Below are 17954 nucleotides of genomic sequence, written 5' to 3' on the forward strand. Positions count from 1 at the left end.
AGTGTTAATATATCATGTTGACAGCTAATTCCCCAATTCTCTCAGGGGTTTCTAGAGCTTCTTAGACTCGCACATATGCCACAGACTTTTTTTTTTTTTTTTTTTTTTGAGATGGAGTCTAACTCTGTCACCCAAGCTGGAGTGCAGTGGTGCGATCTCAGCTCACTGCAAGCTCTGCCTCCCGGGTTCACACCATTTTCCTGCCTCAGTCTCCCAAGTAGCTGGGACTACAGGTGCCCGCCACCACACCCAGCTAATTTTTTGTATTTTTAGTAGAGACGGGGTTTCACCATGTTAGCCAGGATGGTCTTGATCTCCTGACCTCGTGATCTGCCTGCCTCGGCCTCCCAAAGTGCTGGGATTACAGGCGTGAGCCACTGCATCTGGCCTTCCACAGACTTCTAATTATTCTATCCTACCTTTACATTTAAAAAACTCCCAGTATTGGGTTTCTGATGCAAGGAGGTAAAGCCTATCTGTATGATTAACATTTCGGGGAAAAGGTCTTTTGGGTCATCCCTGCCTATAGAGCCCGAATGTCTCTCACCAGTGACTGGATGTGTTTTGATTTGACATTAACTAACAACCTCATGATGTTTGATTACCCTTCTTGTCTCATAACTTCTCCTTTGAGAAAATAAGACAAAGTACTCTCAAAACAATCTCTTGTAAATTCTCGGTAGTTCTAAACACAAGTAGAAACATTAAGAAGAAAAGTAATTCTCCCCTAGGTATCCTTAGCTGACACAGAAAAAATACTGAATATAGATTTAGAAAAGTGTTCTTATCAAAATTCTTAGTTGTGATCCATAAAGACACTCTCACTCTCATTCTCTTTCTCCATGTGCATATGTGTATGTATGCATGTGTGTGTGTATATATATGAGGGTGTGCATATATATATGTGCATGTGTGTGCACGTGGATGTCTGCTTATGCACACATGTGTTTTTGTGTGTATGTGTGTCTAGATGCCAAATGTTTATGTTATGATGTTCAATAAGAAAGGCAGAACTAAATCTATATTACATGAACATAACTTACATAAGCACATGGGCTAGGGCTGGAAGAAAAACAGACACACACACACAATACAAAGACAGGCTAATAATAGGCAACTGCCTTACCTGGCCCCATTCTTTCATCTGTGTATTATTTTCTAATGGTCTTTTAATGTCACAGTGATGGATTGCTTAGTTACTGCTACGCATTTGTATATAGGTCTATTAGTCGTTAATATTGCTTCACGCAATGAAATTATGCTTTCTTCTCCCTAATTAGACTGCAAGCTAAAGATCAAGGGAAAGTTCATATTCTCTTGTGTACCCCAGAATGGCACAGAGTAAGTGCTTAATATATGCTCCTTGGATTAAAGAAATGTTCACATGAATATGTGGACAGGTGGGTGGATGGATGGATGGATGGATGGATAGATGGATGGATGGATGGATAGATGGATGGATGGATAAATAGATGGATGAATGGGTGGATGGATGGATGGATGGATGCGGACTATCCTAGCTCTCTAGGAGGCCTCATAGCAGAGGTGGCCTTGTTTCCTTTCATGGTTGAGCAAGGTGTTTGGGATCCAGAGCCATTATCTCAAGAAAAGGAGTTATGGGGAATGAGAAGATAAATTTGGCTTACTGTCTCCATGCTAAAGTAGCAAGAGAAAGCCTTCCTCTCCTCTTCACATAAATGCCTTCTGCCTTCTCTCCTTTTACATATCAGTCTAAAGCCTTCAGTCCCCAATGCTGAAGGCCTCTGGGGAGGAGCAAAGCCTACCACAATGAAAACAGAATTTTCATATAGAAAACAGAGCGTGTGATGGATGTAGAATTCAGTCTTCCCTCTCCGGGCAGAAGCAAAATACTGCTAATGGAAATGCTTAAGAGCTCAATGAAGACTGGATTATTTGGGGAGTGAAAGTGCTTTTGTGTCCCTCTTCCTAAAGAAAGGCAAGAATTCCACCAAATCTTTTAAATAATTTGGTGTTAAAAGCCTTCAATAAACCAAAAAGTAGTTTATTTCCCATACAGGTCTCAAAAGTATCTCAGCAAAGGCAGCTCAGAGACCCAGCAAGAAAGAAACTATTTCTGGTCTCATTGATTTTCGCTCCTTCTGTCACGGGAAGTTCAACAGGAAAAGGTCTCAAACACAATATTTCATTCAAATTGCTCTGCCAGATTCAGGAGCAACCACACGAAAGATATCTGGATGTGAGGAGTTGCAAGAGATGAAGAAAGAAGTACTATAAATGCATTAGCGGTTCAGTAAATCTATTAAAAGATCCACTCAATAAAACAACATGGAATCCTATTCATTATGTAGAAGGGAAAACCATCGTAGCAGGAATGGATGGGTTCGTCTTTGTCTACTGGAACTTTTTTTAAATTAAACTCTTCAAAAATGACTGAGAAATTCTACTTAACGTTCAAGCCTTGACTGCAGGAGTTTTTGCTCGGTGAATAGGAGAGAAATTAGGCAATACATTGGGAAGAGGGCATTATGCATTTGGGAGCTGCTCCGCTCACAGTAACTCAGGGCTCAGAACCAGGCTTTCCAATAACTGCAGAGGGCCTGGCTGCTTGAAATAGCCTTGGCCCTGTTGGATTTCGGGGGCTGCTCATGCCTTAGAGCTTTTTTTTCCTGAACACATTCTCAAGATGCTGTCAGATATGGGCTCCCATCTCCTTGCAAGCTGATTAGCTGATAAGGAAAATCAGCACCAAAGGTTAGAGAGCAGGCATCTTGCACAAGAAAGACAGGCTTCATCCTCTCCACTTTCCCCTTCTGCCGAATGAAACTGGGTTCACTACAAATTCTCAAGTTAATGGGCTGTAAATATCTGGCAGCTAGGGCAGTTGCACAGGGCTGAGACCACAGGCCAGCCCTGGCACCCCAGGAAGTGAGTTCACCATCTTCAGCTCCTCCAAGTCTGCATTTGCTGGAGGCACAGGCTGGGAGCAAACACGGGTGGGGCAGGGGTTGAAAGAGCGGGGGCCAGCTAGACGGCTCCCCCTAGTGGGAGACTGGATCGATGCCCCGGAACCACACCTCTTAAATGGGATATTGACTGCGTCTCGAAGAAGGGTCCCCAAAGACTTTCATGTGACTCCACAAACATCTTGAAAGAAAATACTCACCTCACAATATCTCTGGCACTTTGGCTTTTTCCTCAGTAAATTCGGGGAGTGGAAGAGTAAAGCCTTCTTTATCGTTCAACCAGAAAGTTGTTTGCTCTCCTTTGCCCTGTGGGACGCAAAGGAAGGCCCTGGGGAATCGCTGGCAGGGTTGGCGTGGGGCTGGCAGGCTGCCTGTAATGCATGGCCTCTGGGCAGATGTCTGAGGTCTGTCTTACTTGCTGGGACAGTGGGAGCTCCCTCCCTCCACAAGCAAAAGGCCTCCTTACAGATAAAATCTTAAACTGATTTTCTTGGGCTTTGCTGATAAGCCTGCATGGCCAGGCAGCAATGTCCTAGGGGGTAACAGTCCATGGAGACTACAGTTTTTTGCAAGGAAAATCTTTTAAAAATAATAATAAAATCTATCGCACTCTTAGTATGAGTGGGGCACCCAGTGAAGCGCCTCACATCCATGTCCACATTTACTTCTCACATCCACCCTTCAAGGACAGTATTATCACCACCCCCACTTTGCCGATGACAAAAACAAGCCCTCAAACTCAGACAGCTGGTCAGTAGCACGAATGGTTTCCAAGCTATGTCTAAATGCCGCCTTCTAGAAAAATCTTCCTCTTACTGAAGTCAGTTGATTGAATACAGAACGCCAAGGCCAGGCTAAGCAAAACTGGGGAGTTGATGCCACTGCCTTCCCTTCTACTTCTTTTTCTGGACTGGGGTGTTCAAGAGGAAGCTAGGGGACCATTTGTAGCAAAAAAAAAAAAAAAAGAAGAAAAAAAGGAAAGAAAGCATTCCCTAAGGGGTTGGTTTAGCTGGGAGTTAAGGTGTTCTCTGTTGAAGATTTCACGTTTGATCATTTGAGGGAACTTCTTCTCCTCTGAAGGTAGAAGATCTGGCAGTCATGAGTGCCTCCAGGGGAACCTTAGAGGTCTCCATGCATCACTCCATGGAGATGCATCCATCCCGCTAAGTTCCTCGACGTCTCTATCGGAGACCCAAACGGGGCAGGCGGGGCACAGTTGGCCTGGTCTTACCTTGACTGGAATGGTGCCTCTCTTTTGCAAATCGTACCCTCCCAATGCCACCAGGGCACTTGCAGTGCTCTCTGACAGACATGAATCCGGAGAGCTGCCATAAACTAGTCACTGCTTAGTTATCAACTTGTCAGTGGAGTGTCAGTGGGGTAGGGGCTGCTTTGGAGAGGGAACCTACACTGCTTGAATTCTCTGATCACCAGGACTTTTCATTAAGCAAACCACAGATGACTTCTCTGAAGTCTGGGACTCTTAGGTTGGGATTCTCAACCATTCTGACATTGCTCAATCATTGTTGAGTCCTGCTCAAAACCTTAGTGCATTCAGTTTGGAAACAGAAGGCAGAACTGATTCAGCATACAAGGTAATCCCCATGGAGGGCAGTTCACTGGGCTCCTCAGCTGGGACATTTTACTGAAAATGTTGTTTGTAACCAGAAATGCAATTAGAATCAGGTCTAGATCCTTTATAAGCAGCTCTAGCTTCAAAGTTTATCCTAAAAACCTTTACTTACAAGATAAGAGAGAGGATTAAAATTCTTGTTTGAAAGCTGGGCGTGCACCATTTATTAAATAGGGAATCCTTTCCCCATTTCTTGTTTTTGTCAGGTTTGTCAAAGATCAGATACTTGTAGATATGTGGCATTATTTCTGACGGCTCTGTTCTGTTCCATTGATCTATATCTCTGTTTTGGTACCAGTACCATGCTGTTTTGGTTACTGTAGCCTTGTAGTATAGTTTGAAGTCAGGTAGTGTGATGCCTCCAGCTTTGTTCTTTTGGCTTAGGATTGACTTGGCGATGCGAGCTCTTTTTTGGTTCCATATGAACTTTAAAGTAGTTTTTTCCAATTCTGTGAAGAAAGTCATTGGTAGCTTGATGGGGATGGCATTGAATCTGTAAATTACCTTGGGAAGGATGGCCATTTTCATGATATTGATTCTTCCTACCCATGAGCATGGAATGTTCTTCCATTTGTTTGTATCCTCTTTTATTTCCTTGAGCAGTGGTTTGTAGTTCTCCTTGAAGAGGTCTTTCACATCCCTTGTAAGTTGGATTCCTAGGTATTTTATTCTCTTTGAAGCAAATAAATGGTGCTGGGAAAACTGGCTAGCCATATGTAGAAAGCTGAAACTGGATCCCTTCCTTACACCTTATACAAAAATCAATTCAAGATGGATTAAAGACTTAAATGTTAGACCTAAAACCATAAAAACCCTAGAAGAAAACCTAGGCATTACCATTCAGGACATAGGCATGGGCAAGGACTTCATGTCTAAAACACCAAAAGCAATGGCAACAAAAGCCAAAATTGACAAATGGGATCTAATTAAACTCAAGAGCTTCTGCACAGCAAAAGAAACTACCATCAGAGTGAACAGGCAACCTACAAAATGGGAGAAAATTTTCGCAACCTACTCATCTGACAAAGGGCTAATATCCAGAATCTACAATGAACTCCAACAAATTTACAAGAAAAAAACAAACAACCCCATCAAAAAGTGGGCGAAGGACATGAACAGACACTTCTCAAAAGAAGACATTTATGCAGCCAAAAAACACATGAAAAAATGCTCACCATCACTGGCCATCAGAGAAATGCAAATCAAAACCACAATGAGATACCATCTCACACCAGTTAGAATGGCAATCATTAAAAAGTCAGGAAACAACAGGTGCTGGAGAGGATGTGGAGAAATAGGAACACTTTTACACTGTTGGTGGGACTGTAAACTAGTTCAACCCTTGTGGAAGTCAGTGTGGCGATTCCTCAGAGATATAGAACTAGAAATTCCATTCGACCCAGCCATCCCATTACTGGGTATATACCCAAAGGACTATAAATCATGCTGCTATAAAGACACATGCACACGTATGTTTATTGCGGCATTATTCACAATAGCAAAGACTTGGAACCAACCCAAATGTCCAACAATGATAGACTGGATTAAGAAAATGTGGCACATATACACCATGGAATACTATGCAGCCATAAAAAATGATGAGTTCACGTCCTTTGTAGGGACATGGATGAAATTGGAAATCATCATTCTCAGTAAACTATCGCAAGAACAAAAAACCAAACACCGCATATTCTCACTCATAGGTGGGAATTGAACAATGAGAACACATGGACACAGGAAGGGGAACATCACACTCTGGGGACTGTTGTGGGGTGGGGGGAGGGGGGAGGGATAGCATTGGGAGATATACCTAATGCTAGATGACGAGTTGGTGGGTGCAGCGCACCAGCATGACACATGTATACATATGTAACTTACCTGCACATTGCACACATGTACCATAAAACCTAAAGTATAATAATAATAATAATAATAATAATAATAAAAGAAAAAAAAAAAAAAAGAAAGCTGGGCGTGGTAGCTCACGCCTGTAATCCGAGCACTTTGGGAGGCCAAGGTGGGTGGATCATCTGATGTCAGGAGTTCGGGACTAGCCTGGCCAACATGGTGAAACCCCGTCTCTACTAAAAATACAGAAATTATCCAGGTATGGTGGCAGATGCCTGTAACCCCAGCTACTGGGGAGGCTGAACCTGGGAAGCGGAGGTTGCAGTGAGCCGAGAGCACGCCACTGCACTGCAGCCTGCGCAACAAGAGCGAAACTCCATCTCAAAAAAAAAAAAAAAAATTCTTGTTTGAGACTCAGTTAACTTAAACAACGAATGTGTTTTTATATATTGTGGAAAATTTACAATATAAAACAATGTTAATCATCTAAGCCTTTTTGAAACTTACATCACTGAGTAATTCTTTTTTACGTCTCAACTGACAAATGGCATACGAGTGCCTGGCAATGGTAATGCAATAAAATTACTATAAAGCAAAAGAATGTAATATTCCCCAGAGGTCCTGGCTATAGATTTCTTCTGTAACACCAAGAATATACTCTACCTCGGAGAAGGGCAGATTATCACCTATGGGCCAAATCCAGTCCATTACTTGTGTTTGCAAATAAAGTTTTATTGGAACATGGCCATGCCTGTTAATTGACATATTGTCTACTGCTGCTTTTGAGCTACAACAGCAGTTAAGTAGTTGCAACAAAGACTCTATGGCCCCTGAAGCCTGAAATATTTACTATATGGCCCTGTATAGAAAAGGTTTTCCAGGCCAGGCACAGTGGTTCACGCCAGCTAATCCCAGCACTTTGGGAGGCCGAAGTGGGTGGATCGCTTGAGGTCAGGAGTTCAAGACCAGCCTGACCAACATGGCGAAACCCAGTCTCTACTAAACACACACACACACACACACACACACACACAAATTAGCCGGGTGTGATGGCGCATGCCTATAATCCCAGCTACTTACAAGGGATACTCCTGAGGCAGGAGAATCGCTTGAACCCAGGAGGCAGAGGTCACAATGAACTAAGATCACACCACTGCACTGCAGCCTGGGTGACACAGTGAGACTCCATCTCAAAAAAAGAAAAAGTTTTCCAACTCCTTCTCTTAAGTGATTATATGTGCGTGTGATTGCTTAAAATGGAAAGTCAAAAAAAAAAGGAGGCTATGTGTATTTGCATGGTTCTAAAAGAGCACAGTACAAAACCCTGTCTATAAAGCATGTGATCGGTGTTGCCTGAAGTGGATAATGATCTTATCCTCCAGATGGAAAACAGTAGGCAAAAAGCAATGCATCTTCTAAAAGTATCCCCTGGTTAAAGCTAGGGGCCTGGAGGGAGATAACAACATTGTGTTTACAAAGTGTTGTCAGTGATACCCACGTGAACTGCTGCTCTCCATTCTGGATGCCATGTTCACAGTGTCTCCAAACAGACAGTATCTGGACATGGTGATCCCCAGCACACCAGCCACCACAGGACCTAAAGAGTGAAGAACCAAAGGCCATAACTGCTCTGCATTGCCCGAGGCTGGACTCTACGATGCGCATCAAATGAACAAATGTAGTGATGCACTCTCTTGGGGCAAAGTTTGGCAATAGGTTTTAGGGTTTACAGAAAGGAAACCCACAGAACCCACAAACTCCTGCCGGAAAGCGACATCATCATTAAATGACGGTGTCACTCATGAACTAGAGCTGTGAACAATGCCAATAGTGGTACAGACGTGGGAGCAATTCATTCTGACCGAGGATCAGGTTTTATCTTTGTTGAGCCTTGGAAGATAGGTAGCCTAACTGGCTACAGAATTTGCTGGAACAGGTGCAGAGTGAAAACACAGGACACTTTGTGCAAAAATGACTAAGAATTTCCAGACAGTGACAGAAGAGTGTGAAACCAAGCATGGACCACTTCTGCGCAGATCACATGCCCATGAGTTGGCAAACACAGAGCACATCAAAGGGCATTTGACGCTGAGGCATGGAGGAAAAGTAGCCCTATAGAATCCATCCTGGGTTTTGGTCTCTTCCTTTTTTTTTTGACAGAGTTTCGCTTCATTGCCCAGGCTGGAGTGCAGTGGCACAATGTCAGCTCACTGCAACCTCTGCCTCCCAGGTTCAAGCAATTCTCACGCTTCAGCCTCCTGAGTAGCTGAGATTACAGGTGCCTGCCACCACACCTGGCTGGTTTTCTGTATTTTAGTACAGACAGGGTTTCACCATGTTGCCCAGGTTGGTCTCAAACTCCTGAGCTCAGGCAATCCACCCATCTCGGCCTCCCAAATTGCTAGGCTTACAGGCATGAGCCACTGCACCCAGTCCTTATTTTTGGTTGAATACATTGAAGCCATTGTGTGTCCTTGTTGTTACCAAGCAACCTAGCTAAATAGAAACACACATGCAGAGACAATTCAATCTTTTATTTCCCCTAAAGATGTTACTGTTCAATGTCCAGGTTCCTAAAAGCCTTGGACCTAGGAGTGGAACCCAGAACTACCTGCTGCCATCCCTGGACCATCAGGCCATCAGTTTTGTCTACCTGTGTGGAGGCCAATCCAAAGCTGGAGCTTCTCCTGGTGCATGTGCCCAATTTGGAAGCAGATGGTGGCACTGAGGAAGTGCAGGGATATGGTGGCAATCTCAGCCACATGCTGGCTTCCATTGCGGATAGGGAGTCCACTAGTCACCATGTATGCGTCTCCAATGGTCTCAACCTGAAAACAAAGTGACAGAGTGACCTTTGCTTTCCATGAGGGAGGCCAAGGGTGGGGGTGGGGTCAGAGATTAAGGCCCTTCCTTTGTCCCCAACCTTGAGGCCCCATGTTTGGACGCGTCACACTCCCTGACCTCCACCCCATGCAACTTCCAGCATTTCTTCAGTTCCTGCCCTTGTCATGGCTCTTCCACGAAGGCCCCTCACCCTCCTTCCCCGAGCCTCCCTCCCCACAGTCACTCTTTCCTCCTCTGAAATCCGATAGTAGCAGTGACTATATTTCCCCAGCTGAAATTCCGAACCAGTGAGACAGGGAGCAAAGAGAGTCAACCTTGAAGCGTGAGGTGGATCCGTCAAGCAGAGACCATCTCACCCAACCTGAAATGTCCATGCCCCGCACAAGGGCTCTTAGGACATTTATACATGGGTATGCATTACACATTACACAAAATGTATTCATTCGTATATATATATATATATAAAATGTATGTATCTGCCTGTCTGTCCTCTTCCCCCTCCATCCTCCTAATAAAATCAGCTTTCAGATGTGTCATTCACAATAGAGAAATAAATGACAAGTAGAAGCTTAAAGTTACAGCCCTTTCCAGATACATTTGCATTTTAGCAGAATCCAAAGATGATGTGGTAAAGGCTGAATTTCAGGCATTAGCCAGACGGTAAGAACACCTCCGTCCTGGTGACCCTGAAATTACGCAAAGTCAACTAGTTGACAAGCCTCACCTGCTTCCGGGTTTCCTCTCCCTACCGTGATAATGTCCTTTAGAAATACAAACTAAGTTTTAATATGAGCTCAAGCAAAACACAACTGAGAAGGTAATACTAAGAGGAAAATCCCAGAAGATGTCCTCCTAAGCAGGGCAGGTTCTGGTTTTCTTGGGTGTGTGTGATCTGCTCTTAAAGGTTATCTATACCATCCTTTCTTTCACCCTTGAACAGAGGCATCATTTGTGGGGAACACTGGGAGATAAACATTGAAGACGTGTCACTGTGTCACTGAGATATATGATATGACCACACTGTCCCCCAAATCTCGCTGTCCCCAGGGCCACAGGCAGAGACAGGGCCCTGGGATTGTGGTCAGTGCTGGTGCGCTTGTGGCTACCCACCAGGCATGTATGAGCACAGGCAAACGGTACTATCCCTGGAGTCATGATCTGATCCCTTCTAAAGAGTCAGAACACACAGAAAGCAGCCCTCATCAGCACCACCACCCGGCAGTCATGAAGAGCCAAAACATTTCTGTATTCCACATCAAAAATGGTTTTCACTCTAGGTGACCATGTCCTTCTATCTCCCAGAGCAGCAACCAGCAGGGAATTGTTGCTGCCCCCCTTTTAGCCACAAGTCTGATAGTCTAAAATTGGGAGTCTTTCTTCACTCTTAATTGCTAAGGATCAGGACAACAGAGGTGAGACCCACACAAGATCCAAGGACAACCTTTGAAGGACAGTAAACAGGAGCCTCTCTGCCTCTGAAGGGAATGTATTTAGGAAAGACGGGAAGGAATTAGCCAGTGGAAGGTCAATGCCTCTTTTTAAAAAGTGTTTACTGTGAGATAAAATAATGGAAGGAAACAGGAAACTGGTGATTTTTGACAAGCACATACATCTGTGACTAATCAAGACATCTTCCAAGAAGACAAACAGAAATAAAATATGGAGTTTCTGCCATGAAGTGACATAGACTGAAATGGAGCTTCCTCCTGGCTGATGTCTGGAATGAGTTCCATTCTCCATCATGCCCCGGAGACAGCCCGCAAGGAGCACGCGTGATCGCACAGTCAGGATGAGGCATCTCACCTTATAAACATCAAAAGTTGTGATGATGTGATCAGATAAACTGTACAGGTCATTGAGGAGCTTGACGACTTGCAAAGGGGAGCTGAGAGAACACAGCTTTGTGAATCCAACAATGTCAGATAAAAAGATTGTCACAGACTCGAAATGTTCTGGTTCCACGGACCTTCCGGCTAGGAGTTGTTCTCCAATGAAGCTGAAACCAGAGAAACGGATCATTTTTTAATGGGATCTTATTCATCTCATCTCTTACAGACTCCTGCAAAGTTGTCCTCATTGGTCCTTTTGCTTCAATGGCTAAGTTTTTGGTTAACAAAATTCATTTTCTAGAGGAATTCTTTTAACATCCACTTCTCCAGTTGCATTCTCTCTAAAGAGATATTTTAATTGATGTGTATAAATTGTGGGGGAGTAGGAGAGAGGGTCACATAATTTCTTCACAAAAAGGATTTTCTTTATGTATATTGGTTACAGAGTTAGGGTGTAAAGACTCTGCAGTTGTGGAAGGGAATATAATCATTCACCAATCCATAAATCAATTTCATTTCAGTCAACCAATCTCATTAAAAATCCCTGTCCCTGCTTCTTTGGTCTAGACATGCAAGAAGCGCACGGGAATTTTAACAGCAAATACTTCTGCCAAGTGTTGAGAGAGTGAACATATAGAAACAGAACCAAACATGGAGCAATATTTGAACGTGAAGCCACAGGTACATATTAAACTGTGTGGAGGTTTTGGACCTACAATCAAATACAGGGGAGGTAGCAATTAGTCGGACTCGTGAAACGAGGGCGCCATCTAGTGGCTACTCTCCTGTTGCTGCATCCACCACTCTCCCGTTACTGCATCCACCACCCTCCACGTAAAAGACCGACTACAGCCTCTATTTCTACGGATTCAGGAGACTTTGCCTCTATCTCCCTTTACAGGTGTACCAAACTGCACACACAAAAAAAAAATGCCTGACCCCTTTTAGAAGAACCTGACATTCTCTTAGAAAAACAGTCATGGAAATAATCCCCCCTATGTGGGGCTGCTAGATGGTGATGCCGCAGCTTCCAGGCCCCAGTGCTTCCGAATACCTGGGCACTATGGTGGACAGAAGCTTCTCCACCTTCCTCTTCTCTGCAGTCAGCTGGCTGGTCCTCTCTTGCACCACTTCCTCCAGGTGATTGGCATAGACTTCCAGCTTGCTCATCATACTGGCCAGTATGCTCACACGGCTTTAAAAGAAACCAGACATTGATGTTTTCTCCCAAGACCCTTAGGGCCTCAGTGGAACAAAGCTTACAACTACACATTCCAGGAAAATATTTCTTGCCTTTCAGGTGTCCTAGTTAAGGGTTGCCAACGGACATCGGGGAAGTGACAATGGCATTGCAGCCGCGTGACAGGACAGAACCTGCCTTTCATCAGCCCTCTAAGCTGCCTCCTTCATTTCTCTGAGCCTCGCTTTACTCATTTGGAAAATGAAGATAATCACGCGTATCTCATGTACGTACGATCACATTGTTGTTCTGAGGACGTAGGGAGATAACATGCATAAAGTGTCTAGGGTCACGTCTAGGGCCACAGGCACTCAACAAATAGTGGCCTTCAATGGCCCGTTCCCCACCTCCCAACAGACATTGAGAATGCAGATTTCGGGATGGGTCGTTCTTTTCAGACGGTCTAATGTAAGGGGCACTTCTAGATTCTATTAGTCCTTTGTTTTTGAAGGGTCTTCAGAGAACTCTTTTAAATTCCTCATCTTCAGATGAGGAGCCCTAGACTCACATACGAAAACAGATTTGTCATAACATTGAGGTCAATATTTTCTAAGTAAAAAATATGGGGATGTATTTAAGCTTACTTAAGATGTACCTTTAGGTTAATTACCTTGATTTAATCATTCCACACAGTATACGTATTCCGAAACATCACATGGTATACCATAAATATAAACGTTTCACTTGTTAATTTTATCTTTTATTTTTTTATTTTATTTTATCTTACATTTTTGAGATGGCGTCTTGCTCTGTCACCCAGGCTGGAGTACAGTGCTGCGATCTCAGCTCACAGCAACCTCCACCTCCCAGGTTCAAGCGATTCTCCTGTCTCAGCCTCCTGAGTAGCTGGGGTTATAAGTGTGTGCCATCACGCCCAGCTAATTTTTGTATTTTTAGTAGAGACAGGGTTTCACCATGTTGGTCAGCCTGGTCTCAATCTCCTGACCTCAGGTGATCCACCCGCCATGGCCTCCCAAAGTGCTGGGATTATAGGCTTGAGCCACCACACCCAGCCTCACTTGTTAGTTTTAAAAATCATTTAAAAATAATTTTTAAAATTTAAAAACTATTACGAGCTTGGAAATGCAGAACACAGGGCTATTGTGTTAAGAATGCATAGCTGAGGCCAGATGCGGTGGCTCATGCCTATAATCCCAGCACTTTGGGAGCCCAAGGCAGGCAGATCACCTGAGGTCAGGAGTCTGAGACCAGACTGGCCAACATAGCAAAACCCTGTCTCTACTCAAAATACAAAAATTAGCCAGGCATGGTGACACACACCTGCAGTCCTAGCTACTCAGGAGGCTGAGGCATGAGAATCACTTGAAGCCAGGAGGCAGAAATTGCAGTGAGCCAAGATCATGCCACTGCACTCCAGCTTGTGCAACAGAGCGAGACCCTGACCCCAAAAAATGTTTTGGTTTTTTTTTCAAATAATGCATAGCTGAAGGTCCAAATTAAGAGTAGACACCTGACTCCTAGCCTGGGGCTCTTTCTACCAACTCAAGCATGGGCATGTCTTCCTAAATTCATGTACTAAAAGATGATACAATTATCTGGTGTAAAGGAAGCTACTATTGAGAAAGTTGTTGGAGAGGCATGCATAATTTAAGTCATAACCTACTCTACGGGTGGTGAGTAATTTTTATCCCACAGTCCAGTCCAAATTGATTAGCCTAACCCTTGGAATGCTGATTTGAAAAAGACTCTGAAGCCATGTCAAAACTCCCTGGAAACAAGTGCCTTAATTGATTAGTGACATCTGAGATAGACAAAGAAGGCAGTAGAATTATTAATATCTGATCCATTTTTGTGGCATTTATGAAATAAAGGGAAAATTTCTCACTCCACTGTAACCAGCATGTAGTACAGTGTTTTGTGTATGGTAAGCACTGAGTGAGTGTATGAGGAAGGAAGAAAGGAAGAAAGGAAGGAAGGAAGGAAGGGAGGAAAGGAGGGAGGGAGGGAGGAAGGGAATGAGTCACATAGAACTAATCACAGCCATATAGATTTAATTTTTGTTTTGTTTTGTTTTTTAGAAACAGGGTCTCGTTCTGTCACCCAGGCTGGAGTACAGTGGCACAATCATAGCTCACTGCAGCCTTGACCTCCAGGGCTCAAGCAATTCTCAGCCCCCTAAGAAACTCAAACTTCAGGCTCATACCACCACACCTGGCAATTTTTTATTTTATTTTACTTTTTATAGATACAGAATCTCACCAAGTTGCCCAGGCTGGTCTTGAACACCTGGCCTCAAGGGATCCTCCTGCCTTAGCCTCCTAAAGCACTGGGATTACATGCATGAGCCACCATACCTGGCAGCTCTAAAATCCTCATGGTTAACTGAGTGAGAGCAAATATCTGTTGCACATCTAACTCACCCTCTGGGACTGGCCTCTCGTAAAGTTTTCTTGATGGAAGAGAAACTGGGTCTTTTCTCCAGAGATTCATCCCAACATGCCCTCACCATGGCCACGAACTTTTCATCGCCCTTCATCGCCCTTCTTCTCGGGCAGGGAAGGTTGCAGTGGGACAGCTGCTGCAGGGTCTTTCATTCGGTTGATGATTTCTGAAATTCATGTTGGGTTTAGATAGCCAAACATCAGAACTTTGTGCCACTTACTACACTTAATTTTCAATAGTAATTGTGCTCTTATATTTGTAAACTGAGTTTTTAAACAAATAGAACAGATTAGAATTCCAAAGTAATCTGGATATTTTAATAGGAATATTCTGAGAATCTGCCTGGAAAATGAACAATTCTAATGAAAAACATATAAACAAACACCCTCCTAATTAATTTGCTTTCAAATCAAGATTTTTTAAAATAGAACTTTGCTTGAGGAGCAGCATATCTCTATATGATTTCAGGAATGTACAGGCATTTCGTGTTGGAAACCCCCAAAGCGTGCTTCATGCAATTTTGTTAAATTTTCTGTAATATGTTGCAGAAATGCTAATTTAACAGATAATAAATGTTACCATCATGTCCTGCCTCTCTGTCCGATTTTGTAAACCTAATTTTTCCCACTTCTTCACTGGTTCCTACTGACATTTATTAAACATTCTGCTTAACCAGAGGTTGTCAAGAAAATAATATTTTGAGAACAATGTATACATGTTTTGGCATAAAAATAAAAATACTGTGTGTGCAACAACATGGATAAGTCTTACGTGCATTATTACTAAGTTAGAGAAACCAGTCAGAAAAGGCTGTGTACCGTATGATTCTATTTACACGGCACCCCAGAAGCAACAACACGCCAGCAGCAGTGGGCATATCTAGCATTTCTTCCTTTCTTTTTTCTTTTTTTTTTTTTTTTGAGATAGACTCTGGTCCTATTGCCCAGGCTGGAGTGCAGTGGCATGATCTCCGCTCACTGCAACCTCCGCCTCCTGGGTTCAAGCGATTCTCCTGCCTTAGGCTCCCCAGTAGCTGGGACTACAAGCATGCGCCACCACGCCCAGCTGATTTTTGTACTTTTAGTAGAGATGGGGTTTCACCATGTTGGCCAGGATGGTCTCGATCTCTTGACCTCGTTATCCGCTCACTTTCTAATACCTTTCTCCAACAAAAGAAGTCATGCCTTCTTGGAGAATTGACTGCATCTAGCACTGGGGCAGGAGATACGCAAAATGAGACTTTCTTGTTTTCCCAGAAATTAAGGAAATATACATTCTAGAAAAGACAAAATTTTAGAGACAGAAAACAGATCAGTGCTTTCCAAGAGTTTGGGGAGCAGAGAGCGCTGACTACGTGAAGTGCAGGGGATAATTTTAGGATGAGGAAACTTTTCTGTAGGATACTATAGTGGTGGATAGATGACACTATGTATTTGCCAAAACCCATAGAGCTTTATAGCACAAAAGTAAGCCATAAGGAAAGCAAACTTTAAAAAATACCAATTGGGAAATTAGGCAACCCCAAGATAAAATGCAAACAGCGATAAAATAATCTAACAGTGTTACAAATATATAGCATAACCTTACAGAATGGGATGAGTGAGAAAGAATGCTGACCTACATCGCTTGTGAAATGACTAGAAACTTTAAGGCTAAAGACAAAAGGAACTATTCATAATCATCGTACTCTAGTTGGTAAAACTGTTTCTCATGGGGATGCAGATTAACAAGTCTAAAATCACTGAACACACACACAGGGATTGAACAAAGTACATGGATGGTGGATGGTGGGAGCCAGTATCTCAATGTTGGAATTTACAGAAAAGTAATTGGGAAGACTGCAGTGAACCATGATGGTGATGAGTTAGATTTGGAGAAGTCAATGGGAACTCATGTTTAGTTTAATGTAGATGCAGATATATGTGTATGGGTGCATGTGTAGTTATAGAGATATGTATACATACAGGTTAGTACACACACTCATTTCCCTACTCTGTCCACTGAGAGGGCCCATAAGCAACAACACTCCGGTAGCAGTGAGCGTATCTAGTGTCAGCTCTAACTTTCTAATACCTTTCTCTAACAAAAGCAGCCAGGGCTTGTTGGAGAGAATTGGTTGCTTCTAGCACTGGTGCAGGGATGTGCAAAATGAGACTTTCTTCTCTTACCAGAAAGTAAGGAAATACGCAGAAACAAGACAAGACACCACAGTGATGGCTACATGTCAAAGAGACACAGAAGCCGCCTGAAACTGAATGGCCCAAACTGGAACAATTTAAGCCACAAAATAAATAAAGTGATATTCAGTTATAACTCAAAGGATAAAATAAATATCCATGAGTCCATACTGACATAAGTACTTGGAGAAATAAATGAATGGGCAGAGTAGACAAATCTCCCACAGAGAAGAATTCCAAGTATTCCCTCCTCAAAAAGGTGGAACCTAACTCCCCACTCTTTTTTTTCTTTCTCTCTCCTTTTTTTTTTTTTTTTTTTTAAGACAGGGTCTCTGTTGCCCAGGCTGGAGTGCAGTGGCAGGATCTTTACTCCACCTCCCAGGCTCAAGCAATCCTCACACCTCAGCTTCCAGAGTAGCTGGGACGCTACCATGTCCAGGTAATTTTTGTATTTTTGTAAAGACTGGATCTCCCTATGGGCCCAGGTTGGTCTCAAACTCCTGGGCTCAAGCAATCCGCCCTCCTCGGCCTCCCACAATGTGGGGATTACAGGCGTGAGCCACTGCGCCCAGCCCAACTCCTCACTCATAAGTGTGGGTTTCACATAGAGATTTCTCTCCTTAGACTAAGTATGGAAGGGAGAAATCAGAGCAACTTTATGGTGGAGAAATTGACAAACACTTCCCCAGCCAAGTGATCAAGGTCAACATCAACAGCAATAATCAATGAAAAGGACAATTTACTTGTGCAGTCATCCTTCAAAACACATATACGCAAAACCATGAGAAAAGAAAAACAAATCAGACAAATTCCATATGAAAGAACTTCTACAAAGTATCTGACCAGTACTCCTCTAAAGTGTCAAGGTCATTGAAAATAAAGTCTGAGAAATTTTCCCAGAGAAGCTGAAGGAGACATGACAACCAAATATAATGTGGTACCCTGGATGGGGTTCAGAGACAGGACAAAGGACATTAGGTAAGAACTAGGAAATCTGAATAATATATGGCTGTTAGTTTAATATAATAAAAAAAT

The 17954-nt window shown here is 43.2% G+C and overlaps 1 protein-coding gene across 1 annotated transcript in view; it reads right to left on the minus strand.

The window, feature by feature from the left end:
* Positions 1 to 3144: 3144 nt before the first annotated feature.
* LOC100460177 (guanylate cyclase 2G-like) overlaps positions 3145 to 17954 on the minus strand; it is a 50505-nt gene continuing 35695 nt past the window's right edge. The window contains 7 exon segments of the mRNA XM_054522857.1: positions 3145 to 3251; positions 7925 to 8023; positions 9080 to 9254; positions 11074 to 11266; positions 12154 to 12294; positions 14721 to 14833; positions 14835 to 14908. Of these exon segments, the coding sequence (XP_054378832.1) occupies positions 3214 to 3251; positions 7925 to 8023; positions 9080 to 9254; positions 11074 to 11266; positions 12154 to 12294; positions 14721 to 14833; positions 14835 to 14908 (833 nt within the window). The 3' untranslated portion in view covers positions 3145 to 3213.

This window comes from Pongo abelii, chromosome 8, assembly GCF_028885655.2.
Source record: "Pongo abelii isolate AG06213 chromosome 8, NHGRI_mPonAbe1-v2.0_pri, whole genome shotgun sequence".
NCBI lineage: Eukaryota > Metazoa > Chordata > Mammalia > Primates > Hominidae > Pongo > Pongo abelii.